Consider the following 25678-nt stretch of genomic DNA (forward strand, 5'->3'; position numbering starts at 1 on the left):
ATGGCGGCGCAGGGGCCCGGTGGCCGCTGTCCCCCGGCGCTGCCGCTGCTGCTGCTCGGCCTGGCCGCGCTCGCCCTTCCGCCGCCGCCCGCCGCCGCCTCCGAGCCGCCGCCCGCCGCCCTCCGCGCCGGCCACGCCGCCTCCTCGCTGCCTTCCTCCGCCGCCGCCCCGCACACCAGGTGAGCAGCGGCGGACCCGCCACGTCGGTCCTGCCCGTCGGGGTCAGCCCCGGCCCGCAGTCCCGGACTCTCCCAAGGGGACGCGGTGGGTCCCTTGCACAGGTGTCTCGGCCATCAGCTGGTAAAGGGCTTCCTTCGCCTGCTGGTGCGTTTTTTGGGTCTTTTTTTGGAAGATGTCGTTGCAGCTGTCTTGGGGCTTTCATCTGTAGAATATCCTGAGTTGGAAGGGACCCCACAGGAATCATCCAGCTCCCAGGTGCACCCTTTTCCCCCCGCTCCTCTGGAGCATGTCCTCCTGCCTTTCTGTCCAGCTTACGAGAGTTAGCCTGGGTGATGTGCCAGTAGTTTCACCAGTGTCACCACACACCCCATGTTACCCTCAGGATGAGTGAGACTCTTCACTCCTTCACCTGCTGCCTCCTGCTCCACGGTGGGAAAGGCTGCTGGCATGTGCCACCTCGTCAGGAGACCCTAGTGACTCTTCCAGCCTCTGCAGCACTCACTGTTTGATTTCCCATACTTGTTCCCCTTCTGAGCACCACAAACTCATGAAAGATGAACAGCTTCCTTCCCCACAGTTTCATGGCAGGATAGCAGTGTTAAAAAAAATGTGTAAAAGCCTTGAAGTCCTCCCAGAAATAATGGTATTCCTTTTCTTCTCCCCAGATACCTTTTGTATGATGTAAATCCCCCGGAAGGGTTCAACCTTCGCAGAGATGTCTACATTCGCATTGCTTCCCTTCTAAAGACTCTACGGAAAAGTGAAAACTGGGTGTTGGTTCTGCCTCCCTGGGGACGTCTTTATCACTGGCAGAGCCCTGACATCCTCCAGGTCCGGATCCCTTGGTCCGAGTTCTTTGATATCCCAAGCCTCAACAGGAACATCCCTGTCATCGAATATGAGCAGTTCCTTGCAGGTGGAGTATAGGATCATGCAATCTACAATTCATTAAATATTTGATATGGTTTCTTCACAGGTTTGTCCTTAAAAGGGCTTTAATCCTTTTATGGGAAATAAAAGAATCTTAGGGGTAGCAAGAGGAGGGATGGGAAGGAGTTTTGCCGAGTTACACAACCACTAGGATGGAATAACTTGGCAGCTTGTTTGATGTAGCACTGTTGTCCCCTTGACTTCCTGGGACCCGCAAAGATAGACAGGTAATGCCTGTGGTTAAATTTGCAGGTATTTCTGTGTGATTTTGACCATAATGACAAGCCCATAAGGAGAGAAGCAGTCTGGTGAAATACAGACAAGCCACCTTTTTCTGGATGTGGTGGTTGGACAGTAAAAGTTGTACAGCAGGTTCTTCCTGGAACTTACTTTTTCGTCGTTGATGCTGCCCATACTTGAAATGCTTACCCCTTGCTTTTTGTGTCTAAGAGAAAGGCCTTCCATAAGAAAGTGAAGTTGGTTCCTTTGGAATTTGGTGCCATGTTGAGCTAATCACCAAATGTTCAAATCCACAGCAGTGTCACAAGGCTTGTTCAGCAGAGGAAATACAGGCCACCAAATGTCACACCTCTGCAAAGAGCTCTGAAGGGATAGCTGTTCCCTGCCTTCCAGGAAAATTCATATAGAGACCCTGAAATTTAAGGGAAGAAGGGCTTGTACTTGGCATTTTTCTTGGAGGCACTCCTCCTATGGCAGCTGCCTACAGCATTGAAAACCTCTGTGCTTTGTGGTGTGTTTTATCCATCTGCCAGAGTTTCACTTTGACAGTGATTCTGTTGTGTTGGGTGTGTTAAATCACACATAGCTGGGTGGGATAGCAGGTGGTCACATTGCCTGACCCTTTTAGCTTTTCTGGCTCACGCAGAACTTCCTTTCCTTTTTTACAGGAAAAACAGGGAGGAGAGAGAGTAGTGTAATATTAGCATTTCTAGCAGATTTTTAACTGCAACTAATGCTCATTCACACCTTTATGGCATGGGTTTTCATGCTCACAAATCCTTTCCTTTGCCTTTTGCTCAGAGTCAGGTGGGCCTTTTATTGAACAGATTTATGTGCTACAAGGCTATGCAGAGGGATGGAAAGAAGGAACATGGGAAGAAAAAATTGATCAAAGGCCGTGCATTGATCAGCTGATGTACTCCAAAGACAAACATGGCTACTACAGGTAACATCTAGCAGTCCTTCTGGTCTTTTCAGTTGTATTCAGAGAGATATTTGCCTGCTCTAGCAGACGTGTAGTTGTTGCAGTATTGTCTGTGAATATCTGGGTGCTTGGGGTTCACTTTGTTTTTAAAAAGGCCATCAATAATAAAATGTTGTATTGGTATGAGAAGATTTCATTCTAAAAAGTTGTTGCTCTGCAGAAAAACAGCATAAAGGACGTGGTTGGTTTATTTATATCATATGTAGTTTTTTTAGGATGTTTTGTTCTATATATGACATTAATTTAAAATACAGGCCTGTGAACCAGTCCTTTGTGTTCTCTTTTAGGGGCTGGTTCTGGGGTTACGAGGAAACAAGAGGCCTAAATGCCTCTTGCTTGTCTGTCCAAGGATCTGCCTCTATTGTGGCTCCCATCCTTCTGAAGAATACTTCAGCACGGTGAATTGCCTTGTGTTACTATTTGTTGTAGTACTGTGTGCCCACAACCCCATTGCCAGGTGGGAAGAGCAGGGGGAACTTAAAGGCTGTATCCCACTGTTGAGATGCTTCATCACTGAGTTATTGTACTCTGTTAAAATCATTGCAAAAGGGATTTACACTGTAAGAAACACTAAGCAGTAAGTTAGGTCAAAGGTTGCTGGGCTAAAACCTAAGAGGAAGTAACTTTGAGTTCTTAAATTCCCTCTCAGGCAGCTTTTGTGACTCCTACCTCCAAAGTGTCATCTAATATCCCCTGGATCGTGCAGTGGAAGAGATGCTGAACCATCAGCTCTTCCATATTCTCCTCCACACCACATATGATTTTGCATCTCTAGGATATTCCCCCTCAGCTGTCTCCTCTGCAGTGGGAATGGTCTTGGCTCCATTAGTTGTGAAAGCCATTCCATGCCTTTGGTTGTCACCACTGCCAGTCTCTGAACCTTTGCAGTTCAGCTGGATCCTGCACACTGAGGGTGGGCAAACCTGTTATATTGAGTACAAATTACATGCTCTGCTAAGTGCTCTCTTCTTTTTCTGCTAATTCCTGAGACACAAGTTCCTGGTTTTGACCTCTGAGTGTTGCATTGATATTAAGATCAAACTGTCCTCTTTCCTGACCATCAAGACCTTTAGTTATGAGATGAAGCCAGTATTTTTTTTTTCACTACACTCACTACAATGTTAGATTTCACCTGCCACTCTATTGGCCAGTGGTCAGACTTCTCTAATTATTCATAACTGGTCTTTGCTGCTCTGAGCAATTTAAAATTATTGTTAAGCTGTGTTACCCAATTTCATGCCCTTTTGTAGGTTGTTTAGGAATATGGTGAAAAGAAAACTCCTTCCACTTGTGACCTCCCTCTGCAATGAGAATCATACATTTTTCCGTCTTTAAACTTTTTTATTTTTCCTAATCCATGCAAGAACCAACCTTCCTGTGCCAAGTTTTCTTAAAAGCCTTTAATGAAGGCTGTCAGGAAATCTTGTTAGGCACTGTCAGTGAGATTTCCCTTATCTTCATGTGTGCCAATGTCTTCAAACTACTCTGATTGTTCAGAGTTAGAACTCTGGACTCCCATACTGCCCTTCTGGCTGGACAACCAGTTGTGTGGTCCTAGGACTGGGTTTTTACTCTTCCAGTGTGGTCACTTGTAGGAAGCTTCTCAGTGCATTTCAATGAGTAACCTCATTCACCTCCAAGCTTCCTGTTAGATGCAGTGCTGCTTCTTTACCAGCATGGTCTGTTCTGTTTTCCAGGTGATTTGGAGCCTTCTGTGCAAGTGTCCAGCTGATTATCAGCAGTGGATTATCAGAAGTGATAATCCAAAGCTGATCAGTTATTTGCTTTCTCTCATTTTAGTAGACGGAGATCCAGATAATGACCTTGACAGCAGAAGCATTTGTCTGTGTGTTTGCTTATAATCAGTGTGCTAACAAACTAAATCTACATCTCTTAATGCTCTTGGATACTGGAAACTCTCAAAATCTCTTCTGCTTCTTACAGCTTGGATAGTGCAGTTATGTTTCCAGTACACAATCCTGAACTTTGTGTATTTATGAAAAGCACAAGCTGTTGCCTGCTACCACACATTTTTGTAGCGTCTCTGTGTTCTTTGATCTGTTGTTTTAGTGTGGAAAATTTTATTCTACACGTGGGAAAACACCATCTCTGGTTTTATTTTCATGATCTTCTGCTTTCTCCAAGAGATTCTCATGTGCTATGAGGCTGAGCATTATCTCACAGGTCACTTCTCCCCTTTGGATCACTCTTCCTGTCAGAAATCTCATTTCTCCTGTAGCAACTACTGCAAGGACTATGTGAGGGGTGGTTAATTCTTGTTAGTGTTTAACTTTCAGAATCATGGAACCATTTGTTAAGGAAGAGAGCAGGGACACAGAGTAGCATGGTTCCCTTGTCTTCCCAGCAGGCTGTGGGTCACAATTTGCCTTATTGAGAGCTAGAATTTGCCTCATAGGAGTCTGTCCCTCATTCCCCATGCTCCCTTTGCAAGCAGATCATAGTCTGTGCTTTATCCTAGCAAATGTATAAAGAAACGCCGTAATGTAAATTCTATTCCTAAGGGAACTGCACTCAGTTTTACAATTTTCAATAGGTCAGTGATGTTAGACAGAGCTGAAAACCTTCTTCATGACCACTACGGAGGGAAAGATTATTGGAATGTGAGTATTTTCCAGATAGCTTTGCTAGACTTTTTACTTGGCTCTGCTAAAAAATTCGGTAACCAATGTGTGCTTCAATTTTGTCTCAGGTTTCTTGTCTTGAAAGTAATTTGTGTCTTATGTTTGTGCAATGCGTGCTAAAGATGATCTTCAGGTTGCTGTGGATTAATGTAACAGAGGAATTTGTCCTGCTGTCTTGTGCCTAAAGACCCAGTGCTTCAGGGCATGGTGATTAAAAGGACCTCTCCTATACAGCTCACCTGCAATCAGAAGGGAGCTGTTTCTTATCTGGTCAACCTCAAGATTATCTTTTCAAAATAATTCCCAAGAGTGCTACCAAATCCCTCCCCATTGGCTTCAAAGGCAAAATCCCCATGGGTTACAGTGCAAAGGTCTGTGGTAAAATAATTCCTGTCATAAAAGTTTTAAGAAAATGCTAAGGTTCAGACACAGGAAGATGGAACATAATTAGAATTACTAAGAGAAGCTGACTCTCGTGATATTTACGAAACAAATTACACAGACCTCAGTCTGTAAGATTTAAGTATCTGGCTGTTCACTAGGGATATGGCATGTTTTTCAGAAATGGACCAAACAGTAGTGTGCTAGCCATGAGTTTTTCATTGAGAGTGACTTCTCAAAGAAAGAAATGCAACCCAGATACCATTTTTGAGTTTGACTTGTCTTGTAAAAGCAAACACAAAATCCACATGGATCTGTAAGACACATTTCTTAGCAGTGGCACATCAAACGTTGCCCCAGTGGTTTTGTCTCATGTTACTGAGCACAGTGGAGGAGAAACCAATTCAGTCACGATGAGTTTGGCATATGGAGGAATAACTGCTGAGGGAAAAGGTAGGAAAGGCTGGCAAATTTAGTTTCTTTTCTTTTCTAGAGCAAGGTGCAGGCCTGATCAGTGTGGCTGTGTTTTGGGGTACCAGTCATGCTGTGCCTGGCAAACTGTCCTCTGTGGGCTTCCCCCTGTTAAGGCAGCTGGAAATGAAAGAGGAGTGTTTTTGTTGCAACTTCTTTGGTGCCCGTCCCACAACAGACTTGGATAAAATGAAGAATTAGACCAAATTGCCAAATGTCCTTTGAAAAAAGCTTCAGTCACATGGGATTTCCTATGTTCTTTTGCCTGTTAATAAAAGGGCCATGTGTGGCTGTGTGCAGTTGTAACTGCATCACAGAACCTTAGAGATTATTACTCACAGGTTAAGGAAATAATTTCTTTTTTGTCACTTTTCCACTGAATTTGACAGGAGGGTCTGTGGCTATATGCCTAATATTTTTAAAGCATGTTTTATTCTTACAGGTGTTTGGCACACTAAAGTTTGCCCAGCTTTTGTTTCCAAAAGTGAGGTACATTGCTAGAGTGTTTCATTTGGTATGTTATATGTTCTGTTGTGTAAATAACTGCAGTGAACTCCCTGCACCCTTGTATTGCAGGGGCAGGCGAGTATGCTGGTTATAAATGTGGTGATAATTAGAATTAAACAGTTAAAGCTTGGATAAAAGGTTAGAAATCATTTCTTATAGTACTGCATGCGTGTACCAGAAGCAACCACATCCTGGCAGTGCTGTGTGTGTGAAACTCTCCCCACCTAGTCATTTTTAGCTCTTCTTCTGACTCAGTGTCTGCTCTTGTTCCAACAGACCCGTCGGAGCATGGTGTTTGCTAAACACCTCCGCGTGGTGGGAGATGAGTTTAGGAAGAAATACCTTCAATCCACAGATGATGCAGACAGGACTCATTACAAGGAGGACTGGACACAGATGAAGGTAAAATCCTTAACAGTCTGTTCCCCATAAGAAATATTCATTTGTGTGCACCTTGCTGTGTGCTGCAGGGCACAGTGGAAGCGTGATTCTTCTGCTCACATTGAGGTGGACATGCATGTTCCTAGTGCACCTTCTTCTCCCTGTGTGACACGAGTTAACACAGTCTGTTGAGATGTGCCTGACTGGTTCTGAAGGCAGATCTTTGTTGCCCTCATTTCAGTAAAGGCAACTTGAATTTCTTCTTGTATCCAGCACCGTGTGTGGGTGTAAAGTTCAGCTGCCAGCTGCCAGTTGAGAATTTATCTGGTCAAGGGGAGGAATTTTTGCTTACAAAGGTTTGGCACTCTAGTTTCTCTTGCATGGTACAGGCCACCCAAGATCAAAATGTTGCAACAAGTATCCCAAACTACTTCCAGTCCATACTTAGAAATTTTTGTCTGCAACTAGAGTGATTATGTGCCTTGTCCAGAGATGATGCATTCTGACTTTTTAGTGTGAATAGTGATGTTCTCCAGTTTTAGAGTTTATTGATCTTTCTCTCATAGGCTAAGATGGGTACAGCTCTAGGTGGCCCATACCTTGGGGTTCATCTCAGAAGGAGAGACTTCATTTGGGGTCACAGAGAAGATGTGCCTTCCCTGCAAGGAGCAGTAAAGAAAATCCGCAGCCTCTTGGAGACGCTTAAACTTGAAAAAGTTTTTGTAGCCACTGATGCTGTTGAGGAAGGTAGGCAGATCACAGTCACTTCAGGATTACTAACTTTTGACAATGAGTGCAGCAATCACCACTGGCTCCCCTCCCTGCCTGCAATGCTGTGAATTTTGGCAACCATGTTGTAAAATTTGTTGGTAGATTTTGGTGTCAGTTGCTTTGTAAATTTGTTCACCCTGGGTTACCTTAGTATCACAGCAGCAAGCTGCACTTCATAATGGAGAGATAAATTTGTGTCCTTCCTTTTTTAAGAGATTGAACTGCTCAAGAAACAGCTGCCTGAGATGGTGAGGTTTGAACCCTCTTGGGAGGAGCTGGAACTCTATAAGGATGGGGGCCTGGCTGTGATTGACCAGTGGATTTGCGCACATGCAAGGTAGCAAACCTGACTTCTATTTCAGCCAAATCTTAATGTCACTGTCACAAAACTGAGTATGATTTTTGGCCCAGCTGTGTTTGTTTACAAGTCATCTAAGACATTGTATAGTTGAGATGTACATAGTAGATGTATAATGGTTATATTGTCTGTATATGTATGATATTTTCATTATCATAACGTTTCAATGAACAATAAAATTCATTGGACTGAAGTCAAATTGCTTGTATTTTAAAAGCTTGGCCCACCTCACAAACCCTTTTTGATTTTTTTCCACAGGTATTTTATAGGCACCTCAGTTTCAACATTTTCCTTCCGAATCCATGAGGAAAGGGAGATCTTGGGATTTGATCCGAAAACAACTTACAACCGATTTTGTGGTGAAACAGAGAAAAACTGTGAGCAGCCAACTCACTGGAAAATTGTATATTAAACACATACAAAGGTTTCAGTACTGTGAGAGCTCAATAAGGAACCAAGCTGCCAATCTTTTAGAGAACAGCAGTTTATCCACATATTTCCCATTACATTATGTGTCCAGAGCAATCCAAGTGCTTATTTTACATCTCCACAAGTGTGGTCAAAGCCATGCATACACAGCAATAACAAATTCTCACAGTGTTCCAATAGGAACAAAGAGATTTAATACATTATTTCTTAGACAACTGCTGGGGATGAAATCAAAGCAAAGAAAAAAATCTAAATGTAAAAAATCAAGACGTCAGCGATGAAAAAAACACACTTATACAGTGTTTCTGCTTTTGAGATATGCAGGTGGTGTTTTTTCTTTTCTGCTTCCCTTCTCATGCGAGCTCCCTTTTAATTTCTGCCACCAAAATCCAAACGTGCAGGTTATGTCCTTCAAGCCACTGTTTGGGATAAGCCATGGTACACTGTTAAACAGCTCATCCCACACATTTTTCTAGTTTTGGCACACTTGCCATTTGCTGTTTAAAAGATTGGGCCAAATCTTGCACTTTGCCGTTAATATTAGTAGCAAAGGCAACCTGTAAATGGGCTTTAACATGTTCTCAGCCATATGTGTTTCCATTCCAGCTGCCAAGGGGCAGCGTGTGGAGTGCCAGGGGGAAACTTTCAACTTCCCCCTTTCATGTTGTCCCCAGAGCCCCCAGTCCCTCTGCAGAAAAGAGAGGGGTTATTAGGAGAAAATGGGTTTAAATGGACAAGAGAGCACAACCTGCCTCTGGGGCCAGCAAGCCCCAAACACAAGTGGAGGAAGGAGCAGTGGCTGTTTTTCAGCCATGCCCAAGAGAGTCAGGAAGGGTCTCCTCCCACTGGTTGCACTTTGGTTTCTGACTGTGAGGCAGGAGCTGCGATTCCTCAATTGTGGGGACCAGAACAGCACACAGGATCCAGGCACTGCCTGACAGCGCTCCATAGAGGAGGGATGGTCATGCACCTGAACCTCAGCCAGTGTGCTGCTAATTCATTTACTTCACTTTTAGTACACCGAAAGCTCACTGTAAATCAGGGTGGTCTCTGATTCTGCCCTCTTCCTTTCCCTTTGTAGGGATGAACCACTGTTGTGCTTTCAAGGAAGCTATTCTTGAAAAACTTCCAGTATTCCAAGCTCCTTTGCCCTCAGTGGATGCTTGCCGTGGAAACCCTCTCAGCTGGGTTCAGAAAATACTGAAGTTGGCTCTTCTAAAATCCAGGGTCTTTGTCCTACTGCTGACCTTTCAGCAAGACCTTTAACTCCACAATTTTGTGAAACTGGACCTTCAGGGCAGGGACCTTTCCAGCCTGATGTGCCCTTGTTCCTCTCTATCTCTGCACAAAACACAGCATAGAAAAGAATAACACGACACAGCCTGTGTGCTCCAGGGCTCAGGTTTTGCCCCACTTCAGCTCCAAGATACAAATAAGGTGAAGAAGCTGAAATGTTTATTAAAGGAAAGCAAAGCAAAGCAAAGCAAAGCCAAAGCAAAGCAAAGCGGAGGGATAAGCTGGAAGCAGGAGAAGGAAATGGAGCAGGGTCTGAGGGCTGCAGGGAGGGAGGGAGAGGCCAGGAGCCACTTGAGCTTCCAGGTAGGCTCAGGTATGCCCAGTATCAGCTGTGCCTGGAGCTGGTTTCTGATCTCCAGGGGTTCTCCTCTTGTATTGGATCTGCTGCTGTCCTGGTTGTCCTGATTCAGCAGATGAACTTAGTAACGCAACTCTTTCATCCAACATGACTTGAACTATCAGGTTTGTGTTGGAGGGGCTATCATCTGTGCTCAGGGCTTGAAGAGCTGCAGCAGAGAACAGAGCCATGGTCAGACCAAGGAAACGCCCTGAAAGGTCCAATCACCCAGCCCTTGCCATGGCCAGGAGGGAGCAGGAGAAAACAGGATCAGATGGAAGGTGCTGGCCAAGAATCCCCCACAGGTCCCTACAATGTCTCTACTCTGCCCACGCCGCCCCTCGTCCACGTGGGGAGCAGAGCCCTCCGCAGCCGGGGCAGGGATTGCAGCTGCCACTGCGAGCCCCAGCTGATATCCTGCTGCCCTCACTCACCCTCCCAGATGAGCTCCAGCTCTTCCTGCTGCCCCTTCATGAGCATCCCAGCAATCCCTGGGAACACGGAGCCAGTCATGGCCTCTGGCCCGGATCCTGCTGCAGAGGGGCAGGGAGGGACCAGGACCGTGGCCTTGAGGCTCACCAATGGACCTGATGGCCGCCTCTCGCAGGGGCTCTTGTCGGTTCTCCAGGTAGGGCAGGGCCTGGCGCATGTGCTCAGCTGCTCTGCTCCTGTCCTCTGCCAGCTGGAGAGAGCGCCAGGAGGGAAGGCTTGGCACGGGCTCTGCCCCTTGGCTGAGCTCTCCCTGCACCCAGCCCTGGCCTCCCCTGCCCGCACAGCCCCGAGGTGCAGCCAGCTGGCACTGCCCTTTGGAGGGGGCAGAGGGCCCAGAGAGATGCAGTGCTGCCCCACACCAGAGCTCAGCTGGGTTGGGAATCCATCGGCATTTAGCTTGTGGCCAGAGCAGCCTGGAGAAGAGCCCGCATGACCCAGGGAAGGGAGCAGCGTGTGGGGTGCAGGCTGGTGCCCCTGGGTGCAGCAGTGGGCAGGGGCACAGCTGCCAGCCCCACAGACTGGGCACTAGGGGCAGGGGGCTTCTCCGGGCTGTGGCTGGGGCTTCCAGGCTCTACTTACCACACGCTCGCCAAAGTTCCATGGGTCCTCCATCTTCAGCAGATGCTTGAGATCTTTCCTCTTCAGGAAGCTTACTGCAGAAAACAGTGTTTCCCGAGAGGCCTGCAGGGCAGCAGAGACCCAGAGATGGCACCACAGCCCAACGCGCAGGACCAGCATGCCTGTGCCAAAGCCAGGAGGAGGCTGCAGCCTGCAAGGCGCCAGGGCAAGAGGCAACCAAATCCCCTTCCCACAGGGACACCAGTGCCCAGGAGTCCTCACCTCTGCCACACGCCGGTTCTCATCGTGGCAGTGAAAGAATAGTGGCAGCAGGCTCTTTCTCACATGCATCTTCAGGGGCTTTTTTCCCTTTTCCACTACTGATTCCATCTCCTTTTGGAAGAGGCGGATGGAGAGCAGTTGCACCTGGCTGTTGTCCTGTTGGAAAGGAAAAGAACTCAGAATGGGATTCTCCAGGCCCCCCTGCACACAGGCCAAAAAATTCACAGGGCACCACATTTCTGGGCAGCAACCAGTGCCCATGGCAGGGGGCACAGAGCCTTACATGGTCAAAGAGTCGCCGGAGAGCCTCAGCCAGCTTGGGGGTTGTGGGGGTGGATACTTGGACATCTTTGTTCTGGAGTATATTCATGAACACAGTGAGCGTCATCCTGACCACCTCTCCATCTTCATCCCCCAGTAGAGCCAGGAGGTTTTCAGACAGGGGACACATTTTTTTGGCCTGTGTGGAGCACAAGGCTGTGCTGTGAATCCATGAATGGCTGCACTGCCAACACTGTTCCAGTGGTGCAACTCTACCCGGCTGCCATGGGACCCAGAGGCCAAAGGCCTGTCCCGAAGCACTCACACAGCTGAAGGGCAACACAGGAGAGCTGGGAGCAGCTGCCTCAGCTCCCAAAGCCCAGCCAAGCCCAAGTGATTGCATTCCCCAGCCCCATGCTGCCAGCACAGCTTCAGCCAATGTCCCTTCTCACCAGCCAAGGATCCTTGCTTAGCACCACAAGGCCTCTGAGTGCCATGCGCTGCCTCTCCTTGGATTCGCTCTTCAGGTGCTTTATCAGGATCTCCAGGATGTTTTCACCCCATTCACTCAAATCCAGGCACGGGAGGATCTGAAAGGCACAGGGCTTGGAGGAGTGTGGCTACGAGAGGGCAGAGAGCTGGGAGGCAGCTGAGTGAGGCAGCGCTGGCCTTCAGGCTCACCTCCACAAGGAATGCCATGGCAGCGAGATCCCAGCCTGCCTCCTCCCTGCTGAGCCGCCTGAGCAGGCGGACTGCAACGCAGGAACACAAGGGTATGGAGACATGGTGCATCTCCCTGGCAGGGAGGAAAAGGCACCATCAACCCTGAGCCAGGTGGGCAAACCTCTCCCAGGAATGACTCACAGAAGTCTGGTCTATCCCAAGTACCCCATGGGCCCTTTGGGAGGAATCTGTTCCCAGACACCCTCCTCTCCCAGCCTTTTCCAGTCTGCTCATCTGTCCCTTGGTGACAAGGCCCTGTCGCCCATGACTAGGTGGGGTGCTCCAGGTCCAAAGGACAGGTGTGTCCAGGGAGAATGGGGTCCCACCTGGCCAGCACACCCACAGCATAGTGGTGGGTGTCAGCGCAGAGCAGTGTGTCCCAGGCACACCTGCGTTCCATTGCCACCAGTAAATCCAGACACTGCAGACGGTGGAACAGTGCCCTCACAGTATTCGCTGCAAAGCTGTGTGCAGAGCAAACCCAGGTCACACTGGGAGCACTGGCCTCAGCCCTGGGGACATGGAAGGGATGGGAGGATTGGGATGGAGTACCTGTTGATGGTAGGGGGAAGGTTGTGTTCCTGCTGACATTTCCTCCAGAAGGTATCAACCTCCTCTGGCACCTGCTCTGTGCTGATGAAAACCTGGAAGAGCAGAGCCACTACAAGATGTGGGGAATATTCCATAAATGGCTCTGGGCACCAGGGCAGGCGAAGAATCTCCCAAACCACTCTGGTTGCCTGCAAAGGACAAACCGCGCCGAGACAGCACTCAGTGCCAAGGTGTCCGTGTGGCAGGGCCCGAGCGTGGCAGGGAGAGGCCAGGGGAGAGGCAGGGGGAGCACCGGGCCTGGTGGCCCTGGACCTGCCCCTAGGCCAGGTTTCAGCCCAGCGCCTGAGGCAGGGAGATGCACTGGGGGAAGGAGGATGGAGAGCTGAGGGAGAGGTGACCTGGGGGTGAGCAAAGGCCACTTCCACAAACTCACAGCCAGGGAAAAGACATCCTTATTGTCCCCATCGGAGGTGTACATTTTGTGCACTGGCCAATCCTCCAGCACACAGAGGAGTGTTGGCAGCACCTTGTCCACCGTTTCTCCTGATGAGGCTATGGTCTTCCACATGGTTGCAGCAGCTCTGTGGGACAAGAGCTGTGTGTCAGGGGGGTCTCAGCCACAGCACGGTGGCCTGGGCAGCTGTGGGGGCCCAGGTGACAGAGCCACAGTGCCTGGGGTGCAGGTAAGGAGCATGGTAGCAGGCTGGGCAGCTGACATCCCAGGACTGGGAAATGGACGGTCTGGTGGCTCCCTGAACTCTCTGCCTGTCTAGCAGATCCCACTGGACTGGCTGTACAGGGTGATGAGCCCTAAAGGCTGGTTAGACCTGAGCCCTCAAGGCAGGTGGGCCCTGTACCTGTCACATGATGGGGCACAGCGCAGGAGGGTCACTGCGACATCAGTGGGGTGTGCATCAGTCAGCCTCAGGATGTCCATGGATAGCCTGTCATCTGGAGGTCCATTGGACACAAGGTTCTGGTGCATGTTCCTTACAAATCCTGGCACCTGGGGAAGGCATGTGGAGACTTGGAGAGCTGGCAGAGGGAGCAACTTCCCCAGCTTCCCCGGAGCCCTGCTTCCCTTGTCACCACACTGGGCTGGCCTCAAACGCTGAGGAGGCCCAGTGGAACAGACTTGAGGTGCCACACAATTCTTGAGGGCACCCAGCCCTGGCCACAAACTGCTTACTTGACTCGGATTGGAGACAACTCTGTCTCCAAAAAAATCCAGGCTGGGAGCAGGAGCAATGCTCTGAGTGGGAGCGGGTTCAGGTTCTGCTGCACCCTTGCCCAGCATGGTGATTATCTCTCGACACCAAGTGCCTGTGGGGTTTGTAAACACCTGCAAAAGAAGGAACAATGGGGAAGAGAGGGATGATCCCTCGAGCGCTCCAACAGTGATGCTTGGCTTAGAAGTTGGGGATGGCTCTCAGTACCTGGCCTATAAAGTGACAGCACCGACGGGCAGGGCTCTGCTGTCGTGTTCCGTCCCTCCCTGCATCTTGCAAAGAGAAAGCACACCCAGGGCTGAGGGGCTGCAGGAGAGGCCAGAGAACACAGCCCTGTCCCCAGGCAGGGACAGCCCCGGGATGCCCAGGGGATGGAGCATGGCTGCAGTGGGGATAAAGTCCAGCCCCTGTTCTGTCCTATCCCTTGGCATGTCCACAGGCAATGGGATGGGATGGGATGGGATGGGATGGGATGGGATGACATGGCATGGCATGGCATGGCATGGCATGGCATGGCATGGCATGGCATGGCATGGCATGGAGCCAAGCTGGCTACAGGCATCAGCCCTGTGACCGAGCTCTGCCACTCACCCTTCTGCAGCAGCTGGAACACATGCATCTCCTTACGCTGCTGTACTGAGGCAGCACTAGGGCATTTCTCCACCTTCTTGGGTACACTGGGGGGTGTCTGCTCCATGTCAATGTCTGGATTTATGGCTACTTGCAGGTGAGGTGCCTCAGAAAAGCTCTGTATCAACAAGTGCTGCAGTTGTGCCTTGAAGGGACTTAAAACAGAAAAGCATCGGGAAAACTAAAGGACAGCAAATCCTGCAGTCTATCCTTGAGGACTCCTGCCACAATGACAGAAGACATCTTGTAAAGGCTCTGGGTCAGTAAGTCCTGCAGACTGTCCTCGAGGGCACCTACAAAAGAGAAACCTCAGGAAGGCTGTGGGTCACCAAGTCCCACAATCTGTCCTCAAGGTCACCTGCAACAGTAACGGCTTGGAAAAGCTCTGAGTCAGCAAGGAAAGAGTTGGCTGTCAGGGGGTCCTCATGGATTTGTCTCGTCCTGTCCTGTCCTGTCCTGTCCTGTCACATGTTCCAAGCACTGTGATGTGGCCACATCACTGGCAGCACCTATGTCACAGTGTGTCACAAAGGGCCCTTGGACACCCTGTCCCGTTCCATCTCCCAGTGACCATGACACATTGTGTCACAAAGAGCCCTTGCACAGACTGCCACGTGCCCTGGGGACGCCCCCACCCCATCCAAACTGCCCCTGCTTGCAAGGAATCTGTTCTTCAAAGTGTCTAAGACAGCAGGGCAGGAACTTCAGGAACTGCTCAAACAAGAAGCAAATGCTCCCCTGCTCTGCGGGCTCAGGGCAGCAGAAGGAGCCCCCAGGGCTGCCGACGCAGCCGCAGCGGGAAGGGCACAAGGCCTTCCACAGAAGCTGGACAAGTCCCAGCTCCTTGGGACAAGTCCTGGCTGCTGGCCATCCTAAACACGGGGGTGACACACACACAAGGAAGGCGTGGGCCAGGGCACCAATGCTGCTCTGAGCCCTGGGGCTTGGGGAGCACTGAAATCAGCAGGTGTGGCAGAGCCCCCACAAAAGCACACCTGCCACCCCCCCGTACCCTGGCAGTGCTGGTGCCCGTCTGCTGCCACACAGACCTGTGCCCCCGCCAGGCTTCTCTGCCAGGGGGCAGCCAAAGCCAACGGGCATTGGTGTCTGTGCTCCTTCCTGCAGGTGGCCCTTGGCAGGAGCACCTGAAGCCCTGGTAGCAGCACTTGGTATCTGTCAGAAGGCAGAAACTGTTGCTCCTTCTTGGGATGAGATGCCCCTTCCTGGAATGATTTTTGCATGGAAGTGATTACCTGCAGCACAAAACCACCATCTGCTGGTGAGTTTCACAGGACAATTGGATTGTATGGACATACTGTCAAGTATACTTGTGTTCTTCTGACTGTTTTTCTTGCTTTCTGGAAAAAAACATCAGCCCAGTCTCCAATGCCCAGTGCTCCAGTGTCTGCGTGTCTGGCTGTGGCCAGCAGCTCATGTCCAAACACAACTGGGTGCCTGCCAGGCAAGGGAATGGACAAACATGAGCAACGATTTTCTCTGGTGAACAAGGGAGGCACTTGGGGAAGGGCAGAGGATGGGTATAACTCTGGGATGAGAGAACGAGTTCTCTGTCTCTGATTATGGTGGCAGCACCCTGAAGGAGCAGCCCAGACAAGTGCTGGAAACAGATATGTCCTGCCCTTTTCTGCTGTCATATGGACATGGAACAGACTTGTTCTCATGGATCCAGAAGACTTGATCCAGGAACAATGGAGGGCCATGCATTGGTAGGGAATGGCCTCCATCAAGACCAAGGTAGAATCCTCTGTCAGCAGAGCCTGAGCTTGTGACCTGGGCCATCTGTTCAGCAGACACCAAAGTGCTTCCCTCCACCCCTGAACCTCAGACATGAATCCCTGCTTTTCTTCAGCATCTGCTGCTTCTTCCTTTGTTCTGAGTAAGTTCTGCATTTAGAGTTTAGAAGCACATGCACATTTTCTTAAATGGAGTGCTTGAATGGAGGAGAGGATCAACAGCTGCAGTCCAGGGTTTGTGTCCCATCAGAGTCCCTAATGATGGCACCAATGCTGCTGCCTTGGGACACCTGACTGTGGGAGGCAAGTCTGCCCTCAAGCATGGCCACTGAAGTCTGTCAGGGGCACAGGCTGCAGCTGAAGCTGCCAAGTGCTGCTGTGAGGCTGCCAAGAGAAGTCAAGAGAAAGCCATTGTGGCCAGTTCTGCTGAAGCCTTTTGCCAAACCATGTGAAATTGTGCCCACAGTGCCCTTTTGGCATCCTGGCTGGTGCGGGTGCCTTGGTGAGGAAGTTCAGGCATTCTGAGTCCTGCTATTCCTGTGCACACACTGGTGCTGTTTCTGTGACATGCAGAGCTGTGTTGGCAGCAGCAAGTCCACAGCCCAGCTTGAGGAGACATTGCCCTTCCCATGGTAGCAGCAGCTCTGCGGGCCCAGAGCTTCGTTTTAGGGGGGTTGCAGCCGTGGCTGCCAGACCTGCCTCTGCCCATTGCCCCTTACCTGCAACACCCAGTGGCTGTGCCCTGGCAGGGCTTGCCCTTCTTGTCCCCAGCTAGCGCAGCCTGGGCACCTCAGGGGTGTCCCCACCACCCTGCTGATGCTCAGCCTCAAAGGCTTCTGCCACAGGCATGGGAGATGCATCAGAGAAGCACCAGAGCAGCCAGGTGGCAGGTAGAAGGTGGCTGTCTGAGGGCTGATTATGGCCTCTGACACCCAATTCCTCAGGGCTTCCCACCACCCCATCCCCTCAGGGGCCTCCTGTCCCCTTGCAGCCTCCTGCTGCCCACCCCCTCACGCATCCCCCTCGTGCCTTCCCACTGCCTTGTCCCATCAGGGCCTCGGCAGCACCTCATCCCTGCAGGCCTCCCACCGCCCTGTCCCCTCAGGGTCTCCCCCAGCCCGGCCATCCTGCCCGGCCGTGGCGCAGCCCCGACGAAGCTCCAGAGGAGCCCCGGATCAAGAGGCACCGGGGAGCCCTCAGCAATCCAGCCAGCAACACACGGGCAGGAGGACACAGGTGGAGCTTCCGGGCTGCCAGAGGGCTTGTGGCCATCTCCAGGCACCAGCCTCGCAGGGATCCCCGCAGCTGTGGCCTCTGCCAGCCCGCTCCGTTGGAAGTGTTTGGGCTTCGGCAGAACCAGCGAAGGCCAAGGGGCTTCTGGCCACTTTCCCTTCCACACTGCATGCCTGGGAAACTTGCTGGGCACAAGCACCCATCTTCCCCTCTTCATCAATGGCCTGAGGACACTGGGCACCAAAAGAAAGCTCCTGGATCTCTGCATATGACAACAGCAATCTGATATTCCTACACTGGTGTGAAAGGAAGTGCTTGCAGAGGAGAGGTGTTCCCTGCAAGCTCAGCTGGCCACAGCAGATGCAGCCTCTTGGATCAGTTCTCCACAGCAACACAGGACAACCAGCCACAGCCACACAGGGAACGCCACGTCTCCCAGCGCCGGCAGAGCTGATCTCGCATTTTCTGGAATCGGGAGTAATGCGTTCTCTGTACAGCTATGTGGATGTACAGAGTTTGAACTGCCAGGTTGGAAATGGCAGGGCTGATGTCATCTGCCATATCCTGAAGGGCTGGAACAGAGAGGAAGTCGCCAGTCAGAATCTGGATCTGTGGGGACTTGAGCAGACCCTCCTGATAGGGCCATCCCACCCAGCTCTTGCCATGGCCTGCATGAAGCAGGAGACCAAGGGATGAGCCAGAAGGTGCTGGCCATGAATCTCTCACAGGCCCCTGAAATGTCTCTGTGCTCTGTCCCCGCCACGCCTCATCTGCACAAGGAGCAGAGCCATCCAGAACCGGGACAGGGATTGCAGCTCCCCCCTGCCAGCCCCCGCTGACACCCTGCTGCCCTCACTCACCCCCGCCGATGATCTCCAGCTCTTCCTGCTGCCCCCTCAGGTACCGCCCGGCAATCCCTGGGAACACAGAGCTCTGTGTCACAGCCCCAGCAGCACAGCTCGCCCACAGCGGCGCTGCCAGCTGCCCAGGATCGTGTCTCACCCAGGAACCTGATGGCCTCCTCTCTCAGGGACTCCTGTGGGTTCTCCAGGTAGGGCAGGGCCTGGCGCATGTGCTCAGCTGCTCTGCTCCTGTCCTCTGCCAGCTGGAGAGAGCGCCAGGAGGGAAGGCTTGGCACGGGCTCTGCCCCTTGGCTGAGCTCTCCCTGTACCCAGCCCTGGCCTCCCCTGCCCGCACAGCCCCGAGGTGCAGCCAGCTGGCACTGCCCTTTGGAGGGGGCAGAGGGCCCAGAGAGATGCAGTGCTGCCCCACACCAGAGCTCAGCTGGGTTGGGAATCCATCGGCATTTAGCTTGTGGCCAGAGCAGCCTGGAGAAGAGCCCGCATGACCCAGGGAAGGGAGCAGCGTGTGGGGTGCAGGCTGGTGCCCCTGGGTGCAGCAGTGGGCAGGGGCACAGCTGCCAGCCCCACAGACTGGGCACTAGGGGCAGGGGGCTTCTCCGGGCTGTGGCTGGGGCTTCCAGGCTCTACTTACCACACGCTCGCCAAAGTTCCATGGGTCCTCCATCTTCAGCAGATGCTTGAGATCTTTCCTCTTCAGGAAGCTTACTGCAGAAAACAGTGTTTCCCGAGAGGCCTGCAGGGCAGCAGAGACCCAGAGATGGCACCACAGCCCAACGCGCAGGACCAGCATGCCTGTGCCAAAGCCAGGAGGAGGCTGCAGCCTGCAAGGCGCCAGGGCAAGAGGCAACCAAATCCCCTTCCCACAGGGACACCAGTGCCCAGGAGTCCTCACCTCTGCCACACACCGGTTCTCATCGTGGCAGTGGAAGAATAGTGGCAGCAGGCTCTTTCTCACATGCATCTTCAGGGGCTTTTTTCCCTTTTCCGCTACTGAATTCATCACCTCTTGGAAGAGGAGAATGGAGAGCAGCTGCACAAAGCTGTTGTCCTGTTGGAAAGGAAGCAAAATCGCTCCATATCAGCTGCTCAAGGCCCCTCTGTGCACAGGCCCAAAAATCCACATTTCTGGGCAGCAACCAGTGCCCATGGCAGGGGGCACAGAGCCTTACATTTTTAAAGAGTGGCCGGAGTGCCTCAGCCAGCTGCAAGGCAATGGGGCTGGGTATTATGATGTTTTTGTGAAGGAGTAGAAAGCTGAGTACAAGGACAGTCATCTGAATGATGTCTTCATCTGCATCCCATAGTAGGACCCCAAGGCTTCCAGTCAGTCTGTACATTCTTTTGTTCTGTGTAGAACACAAAGGTGTGTAGCCCCACTGTGCTGCCGTAGGGCCCAGAGGCCAAAGGCCTGTCCCAAAGCACTCAGGCAGCTGAGCCAGGAGGCAGGAGAGCTGGGAGCAGCTGCCTCAGCTCTTGAAGCTCCAAGCAACTGCATTCCTCAGCCCCATGCTGCCAGCACAGCTTCAGCCACTGCCACTTCTCACCATTGAGGGATCCTTGCTGAGCTCCATGAGGCCTCTGAGTGCCAGGTGACGCATCTCCCTGGACTTGCTCTGCAGCTTCCTTGTCATGATCTCTAGGATGTTTTCACCCCATTCACTCAAATCCAGGCACTCCAGGGTCTGAAAGGCACAGGGCAGTGATGGAGGAGCTGGACTGCAGGAGCCCAGAACCATTCAGGGCTGGGCCCAGGCGGCAGCACAGGGCACGGGCACCGTCCCAGGCAGCTGCGGCTACGAGAGGGCAGAGAGCCGGGAGGCAGCTGAGCGAGGCAGGGCTGGCCTTCAGGCTCACCTCCACAAAGAATGCCATAGCGGGCAGATCCCAGTCTGAAATCTCTTTGCTGAGCAGGTCGAGGAGGCAGTATACAATGCTGCAACACCAGATTTTGGAGACACAGCGCATCTCCCTGGCAGGGAGGAAAAGGCACCATCAGCCCTGAGCCATGTGGGCAAACCTCTCCCAGGACTGACTCACAGAGGTGTGGTCTTTCCCGAGCACCCCATGGGCCCTTTGGGAGGAATCTGTTCCCAGGCACCCTCCTCTCCCAGCCTTTTCCAGTCTGCTCATCTGTCCCTTGGTGACAAGGCCCTGTTGCCCATGACCATGGGGACTGTGTGGGTTGCTCCAAGTACAAAGGACAGGTGTGTCCAGGGAGAATGAGGTCCCACCTGGCCAGCAGACCCACAGCATAGTGGTGGGTGTCAGTGCAGAGCAGTGTGTCCCAGCCACGCCTGCGTTCCATTGCCACCACCACACGCTCACACTGAAGTCGGCAGAGCAGGGCCTTGAGGGTCCTCACTGCGAAGCTGTGTGCAGAGCAAAGCCCAGGTCACGCTGGGAGCATTGGCTCTTGCTATGGGGGCATGGGATGGATGAGAGGACTGGCATGGAGCACCTGTTGGGGGTGGTGGGAAGGCTGTGTTCCTCCTGGCATCCCTTCCAGAAGGTTTCAACCTCCTCTGGCATATCCACTGTGCTGACGTAAGCTTGGAAGAGCAGACGCAAAAAGAGGTGGGGGAAATACACCATCACTACTGGTGGGCACCAGGTCAGATTGAAGACCCTCCACAGTGTCATGGTTGCCTGCAAAAAAAACACCCTGAGACAGCGCTCAGTGCCGAGGTGTCCGTGTGGCAGGGCCTGAGCGTGGGAGGGAGAGGCCAGGGGAGAGGCAGGGGGAGCACCGGGCCTGGTGGCCCTGGACCTGCCCCTAGGCCAGGTTTCAGCCCAGCGCCTGAGGCAGGGAGATGCAGGGCAGGGGGGAGAGAGAGCTGCTGGACAGGTGGCCTGAGGGTGAGCAAAGGCCACTTCCACAAACTCACAGCCAGGGCAAAGACTCCTGTGTTGTCCCCATCGGAGGTGTACACTCTGTGCACTGGCCAGGTGCTCAGCACATCGAGGAGTATCTGCAGTGCTGGCTCTGCAGTCACACTTGAGGACATGAGTGTCCCCCACATGGTCATGGCAGCTCTATGGGGTCAGAGCTCTATGTCAGGAGGGTCTCTGCCACAGCACTATGGCCTGGGCAGCTGCAGGGACCCAGGCTGCCTTCCAGCCCTGTCTGCCCACTGCCCCTCACCAGCAGCACCCAGGCAGCCAGCCCCTGTGATACAGGCCCCTGAGGGGCAGGGAGAGAGCATGGCAGTAGGCTCAGGGCCTGACATGCCAGGACTGGAAAATAGGAGCCAGAGGGTCCTGGAACTCTCTACCTGTCTGGCAATCACCCAGGACAGGCTCTACAGGGTGATGGGCTAGTGAACCCTAAGCCCTCAAGGCAGGTGGGCTGCCATACCTGTCACATGATGGGGCCCAGCGCAAGAGAGTCATCAGCACATCAGGGGGGTATTCCTTGGCCAGCTCCAGAAGGGGCTTGTCCAACCTGTGCTCAGCAGACTCATTGGCTGTGAGCCACCGGTGGATGTACCTCACCATGGCTGGCACCTGGAGAAGGCCCAGGGAGATTTGGACAGCTGCCAGAGCAGCAACTTCCCCAGCTTCCCCTGAGAAGTGCTTCCCTTCTCACCACACCGTGATGGCTTCAAAGGCTGAGGGAGCCCAGCAGACCCAGCTTGAGGCACCATGGGATTCCTAGGGGGATCGAGCCCTCACCACAGGCTGCTTACATGCTTTGGGTTGGAGACACCCTTCTCCACAAGCAAATCCAGCAGGGCAGCACTGGTCTCAGCATTGAACAGGTGAAAGTTTGCCAAGACCCGAGGGCCCACGCCAGTGGTCTCTTCATGCCAAATACACGTGATAAATTCACAAATCATCTGCAGGAGAAGGGCAGGAAAAGAGGGAGGATCCATGGAGTGCTCCAACCACAGTGCTTGGCTGAGCAGGGACAGCGGGCCCAGCCCCAGTGGGGATGGCTGCAGGTACCTGTGCTGTTCTGCGGAAGCGGCCACCAGGTGGGTCCTGCTCTTGTGTCTGCTCCGTGCTTGCACCTGGCAAAGAGTGAGCACAGCCAGGGCTGAGGGGCTGCAGGAGAGGCCAGAGAACACAGCCCAGGCCTGTGCTGCCCAGGCAGGGACAGCCCCGGGATGCCCAGGGGATGCAGCATGGCTGCAGCAGGGGTCAGCCCCAGCCCCTCTTCCAGTCTATCCATGAGCATGTCCCTGGGGCATGGGATGGGATGGGATGGGATGGGATGGGATGGGATGGGATGGGATGGGATGGGATGGGATGGGGCCAAACTGGCTGCAGGCATCAGCCCTGTGGCCCAGCTCTGCCACTCACCCTTCTGCAGCAGCTGGAACTGCTCCACCTCTTTAGGCTGCTGTGCTGGGGCAGCTCCAACCCCCTCCTCCTTCACCCAGGCAAGTTTGGGTACGCTGGGGGGTGTCTGCTCCATGTCACTGTTTGGAGTTATGACTACCTGCAGGAGAGGTGCCTCAGAAAAGCTCTGGATCAGCAAGTGCTGTGGTTGTGCCTTGAAGGCACCTGCAACAGGGAGGCCTCAGGATGGGTGTGGATCACCACATCCCACAGTCTGTCCTCAAGGTCACCTGCAACAGTAACACCTCAGAAAAACTCCGAGTCAGCAAGGAAAGAGTTGGCTGTGTGGGGGCTCCTCACAGCACCGCTCTGTTCCGTCCCACTGTGTGCACTGAGCACTGTGGCATAGTCACATCACTGGCAGCACCTATGTCATGACATGTGACAAAAGACACCCTGTTCCATTCCATCCCATGGTGACTATGGTGCACAAAGGGCCCTTGGATACATTGCACATGCCCTGGGGATGCCCCCACCCAAAACACCCCTGCTTGCAAGGAATCTGTTCTTCAAAGTGTCTAAGACTGCTGTTAGGAACCAGTTTAAACACAGAAGGGCAGAGAACACTAAGTCTGTGAATAAAGTGGATCAAACCCAGAAAGGTTCAGAATATACCCAAAAAATGTGATTAAGACCAAACGAGTTTGGATGTTGGTGCCAAAAAATGGATATATTTTATTTAATAGTAAAAGAGGCAAAGAGAAAGAAAGAGAAAAGAAAGAAATAATAAAAGAGTGTCTGCGTGGGGAGACAGGGAGAGAGTGACAGGGGTTAGGTAGAAACATATCACCCTTCTGGGGGTCCCAATGATGTCTCGTGGCTTCCCTCCATCTTTCTCCCCAAAGAACAGGAGCCTTTGTCCTGAAGTGGATGCTATAGAGTGGATCGGGTAGGATGCTGTAGGGTGGGTTATGTAGGATGTAGGGGTGCTTAGCCAGCAGCCTCATGTCCTGGTGGACCAGGAGCCTTCCTGCCCAGAGGGGATAATGCAGTGTAGAAGATGTGAGCAGTCAGCAGCCTCCTTCCTAGTCCTCCCACTCAGAAAACGGAAGCCTGTGATGCATGTGCCCCTCTTCATGCCATTGCTTCCCCATTGCATCTCCCATTGCTTGGCAGTGTCCCACACCCAGCAGCAGGTAGGTCATGGAGTCATGGGGTCATGGAGTCATAGAATCATGGAATGGCTTGGGCTGGAAGGGACCTTAAAGCTCATCTCATTGCACCCCTCTGCCATAGGCAGGGATACCTTCCACTATCCCAGGTTGCTCCGAGCCCTGTCCAGCCTGGCCTTGGACACTTCCAGGGATCCAGGGGCAGCCACAGCTTCTCTGGGCACTCTGTGCCAGGGCCTCAGCAGCTTCACAGGCAAGAATTTCTTCCCAATATTCCATCTAACCCTGCCCTCTTGTCAGTGTGAAGCCATTCCCTGTTGTCCTGGCCCTCCAGGCCCTTGTCCAAAGTCCCTCTCCAGCTCTGTTAGAAGCCCTTTAGGCATCGGAAGAGACTCTAAGGTCTCCCTGGAGCTTTTTCTTCTCCAAGCAGAACACCCTCAGCTCTCTCACCCTTTCCTAACAGCAGAGGGCTCCAGCCCTTGGAACATCACTGTGGAACACTCCCCTGATTCAACCAGCTCCATGTCCTTCCCGTGCTGGAGGCAACGCTGCAGGTGCTCAGATCTCACCTGAGCAGGGCAGAGGGGCAGAATCCCTTTATCTCGTGCTGCCCACACTGTGGGATCAGCCCAGGATGTGGTTGGTTTCAGGGGCCCAGCACACATGGCCGGGGCATGCCCAGCTCTCACCCACAGCAACCCCATGTCCTCTTTGGCAGGGCTGCTCTCAGTCGCTTCATCCCTCAGCCTGGATCAGTGCTGGACATTGCCCTGACACAGGTGCAGTACCAGCACTCGGTCTTGTTGAACCTCATGACGCTTCCATGGGCCACTTCTTGAGCTTGTCCAGGTCCCCTCTGCATCATTCAGTCCTTCAGGTGTGTCACTGCACCCTCAGCTTGGTGTCACCTGCAAACTTGCTGAGGCTGCACTTGATCCCTTCATCTATGTCATTCATAAAAATATTAAAGAGTACCGGTTCCTGTACAGACCCTGAGGGTCACTTGCCTCCTCCTAAGTGTACCATGACAGTGGAAGTGCCTGTGGGACAAAGTGGGTGGCACAACGTCAAGAGACAGTGCTTAGGATCACTGTGGTCATGGCTAAGTCTTGGATCTCCCTTCATTGCATGAAAAAAACCAGTCTGCATTTCTATTTCTTTTCATATGCTACAACTCCTGAGAAACAGATTTCCTCCAAAACAGAAAAATAATCTCAGGAAGTTTTCTTGGAGGAGTCTGGAGCTGCCACCCAGGATTGTCAGGTCCCAAAACCATAGATCAAAAGACTCGAGATGTCTGGGATGAATCTTGGCTAGAAAGGAGAAAAATCACCTCAGGTAGCATCCTGGGAGGGATCTAGGGCTGACACCTGGGATCTCTGAAATCAGAGATCAAAACACTGTAGAAGATCCCTGGGAAGAGTGTCAGAGGACTCCTGGAAGAAGCAGTTTCCATCAAACAAGATTTATGCTGAATATATTCTGTATCTCTTCTGCATGTGCTCAATCCAAAATTGAAGCCTGTAGCAGATTTTAACAATAGGTGAAATCCACACAGCCAAGTCCTCTCAAGACACATCACCACATGACACTTGAATAATTCAGTTTCAGCAAGAAGAAATTTAAATGCAGAGTAATATCACAGACAGATGTAAGGATGTCCAGAGTTTGGAAAAGGCAAACAGGGCTGAGTTGAGACAGCCTGAGTTGAATCTTCTTAAGTTTTTCTATGTTGCTTAT

The 25678-nt window shown here is 52.2% G+C and overlaps 3 protein-coding genes across 4 annotated transcripts; 1 reads left to right on the forward strand and 2 right to left on the reverse strand.

The window, feature by feature from the left end:
* On the forward strand, nt 1-8590 carry POFUT2 (protein O-fucosyltransferase 2). Its single transcript, XM_085065938.1, has 9 exons — nt 1-179; nt 846-1096; nt 2152-2296; nt 2623-2733; nt 4890-4956; nt 6613-6738; nt 7284-7464; nt 7702-7825; nt 8105-8590. Exons 1-9 carry the CDS (start codon nt 1-3, stop codon nt 8256-8258), a joined length of 1338 nt encoding a protein of 445 aa, XP_084922064.1. The 3' UTR covers nt 8259-8590.
* A 1009-nt stretch (nt 8591-9599) lies between these two features.
* On the reverse strand, nt 9600-15143 carry LOC146434411 (maestro heat-like repeat-containing protein family member 7). 2 transcript variants are annotated; one of them, XM_085065935.1, is made up of 16 exons: nt 14994-15143; nt 14597-14928; nt 14213-14277; nt 13966-14118; nt 13634-13782; nt 13210-13357; nt 12777-12964; nt 12551-12688; nt 12183-12297; nt 11954-12091; nt 11524-11700; nt 11241-11396; nt 10980-11081; nt 10488-10590; nt 10343-10399; nt 9600-10077 (listed from the first exon to the last, which is right to left on the reverse strand). In XM_085065935.1, exons 2-16 carry the CDS (start codon nt 14700-14702, stop codon nt 9881-9883), a joined length of 1992 nt encoding a protein of 663 aa, XP_084922061.1. In that variant the 5' UTR covers nt 14703-14928; nt 14994-15143; the 3' UTR covers nt 9600-9880. The 2 variants fall into 2 exon arrangements, with proteins under 2 accessions (XP_084922061.1, XP_084922062.1); XM_085065936.1 differs by having other exon boundaries at nt 14213-14271; nt 14597-15142.
* A 2529-nt stretch (nt 15144-17672) lies between these two features.
* LOC146434412 (maestro heat-like repeat-containing protein family member 7) lies at nt 17673-23264 on the reverse strand. The gene is made up of 15 exons (XM_085065934.1): nt 22788-23264; nt 22431-22495; nt 22172-22321; nt 21841-21989; nt 21371-21518; nt 20944-21131; nt 20717-20854; nt 20340-20454; nt 20030-20167; nt 19655-19831; nt 19378-19533; nt 19117-19218; nt 18625-18727; nt 18483-18539; nt 17673-18194 (listed from the first exon to the last, which is right to left on the reverse strand). Exons 1-15 carry the CDS (start codon nt 22900-22902, stop codon nt 17998-18000), a joined length of 1998 nt encoding a protein of 665 aa, XP_084922060.1. The 5' UTR covers nt 22903-23264; the 3' UTR covers nt 17673-17997.
* Nucleotides 23265-25678: the final 2414 nt, after the last annotated feature.

Source organism: Lichenostomus cassidix, chromosome 7 (assembly GCF_008360975.1).
Source record: "Lichenostomus cassidix isolate B80296 chromosome 7, HeHo_3.0, whole genome shotgun sequence".
NCBI classification, from domain to species: Eukaryota; Metazoa; Chordata; class Aves; order Passeriformes; family Meliphagidae; genus Lichenostomus; species Lichenostomus cassidix.

Excerpts from the sequence above, each read along its gene's own strand:
- POFUT2 (XM_085065938.1), top strand. The coding sequence starts at position 1 with ATGGCGGCGCAGGGGCCCGGTGGCCGCTGTCCCCCGGCGCTGCCGCTG. Across the intron at positions 7,465-7,701 it reads CACTGATGCTGTTGAGGAAG|AGATTGAACTGCTCAAGAAA; the intron begins GTAGGCAGATCA and ends TCCTTTTTTAAG. Across the intron at positions 7,826-8,104 it reads TGGATTTGCGCACATGCAAG|GTATTTTATAGGCACCTCAG; the intron begins GTAGCAAACCTG and ends TTTTTTCCACAG.
- LOC146434411 (XM_085065935.1), bottom strand. The coding sequence starts at position 14,702 with ATGGAGCAGACACCCCCCAGTGTACCCAAGAAGGTGGAGAAATGCCCT. Across the intron at positions 11,701-11,953 it reads TAAGCAAGGATCCTTGGCTG|GCCAAAAAAATGTGTCCCCT; the intron begins GTGAGAAGGGAC and ends TGCTCCACACAG. Across the intron at positions 10,591-10,979 it reads GGAACTTTGGCGAGCGTGTG|CTGGCAGAGGACAGGAGCAG; the intron begins GTAAGTAGAGCC and ends CGCTCTCTCCAG.
- LOC146434412 (XM_085065934.1), bottom strand. The coding sequence starts at position 22,902 with ATGGAGCAGACACCCCCCAGCGTACCCAAACTTGCCTGGGTGAAGGAG. Across the intron at positions 22,322-22,430 it reads GCTTCCGCAGAACAGCACAG|ATGATTTGTGAATTTATCAC; the intron begins GTACCTGCAGCC and ends CTTCTCCTGCAG. Across the intron at positions 21,990-22,171 it reads GTGTCTCCAACCCAAAGCAT|GTGCCAGCCATGGTGAGGTA; the intron begins GTAAGCAGCCTG and ends GGCCTTCTCCAG.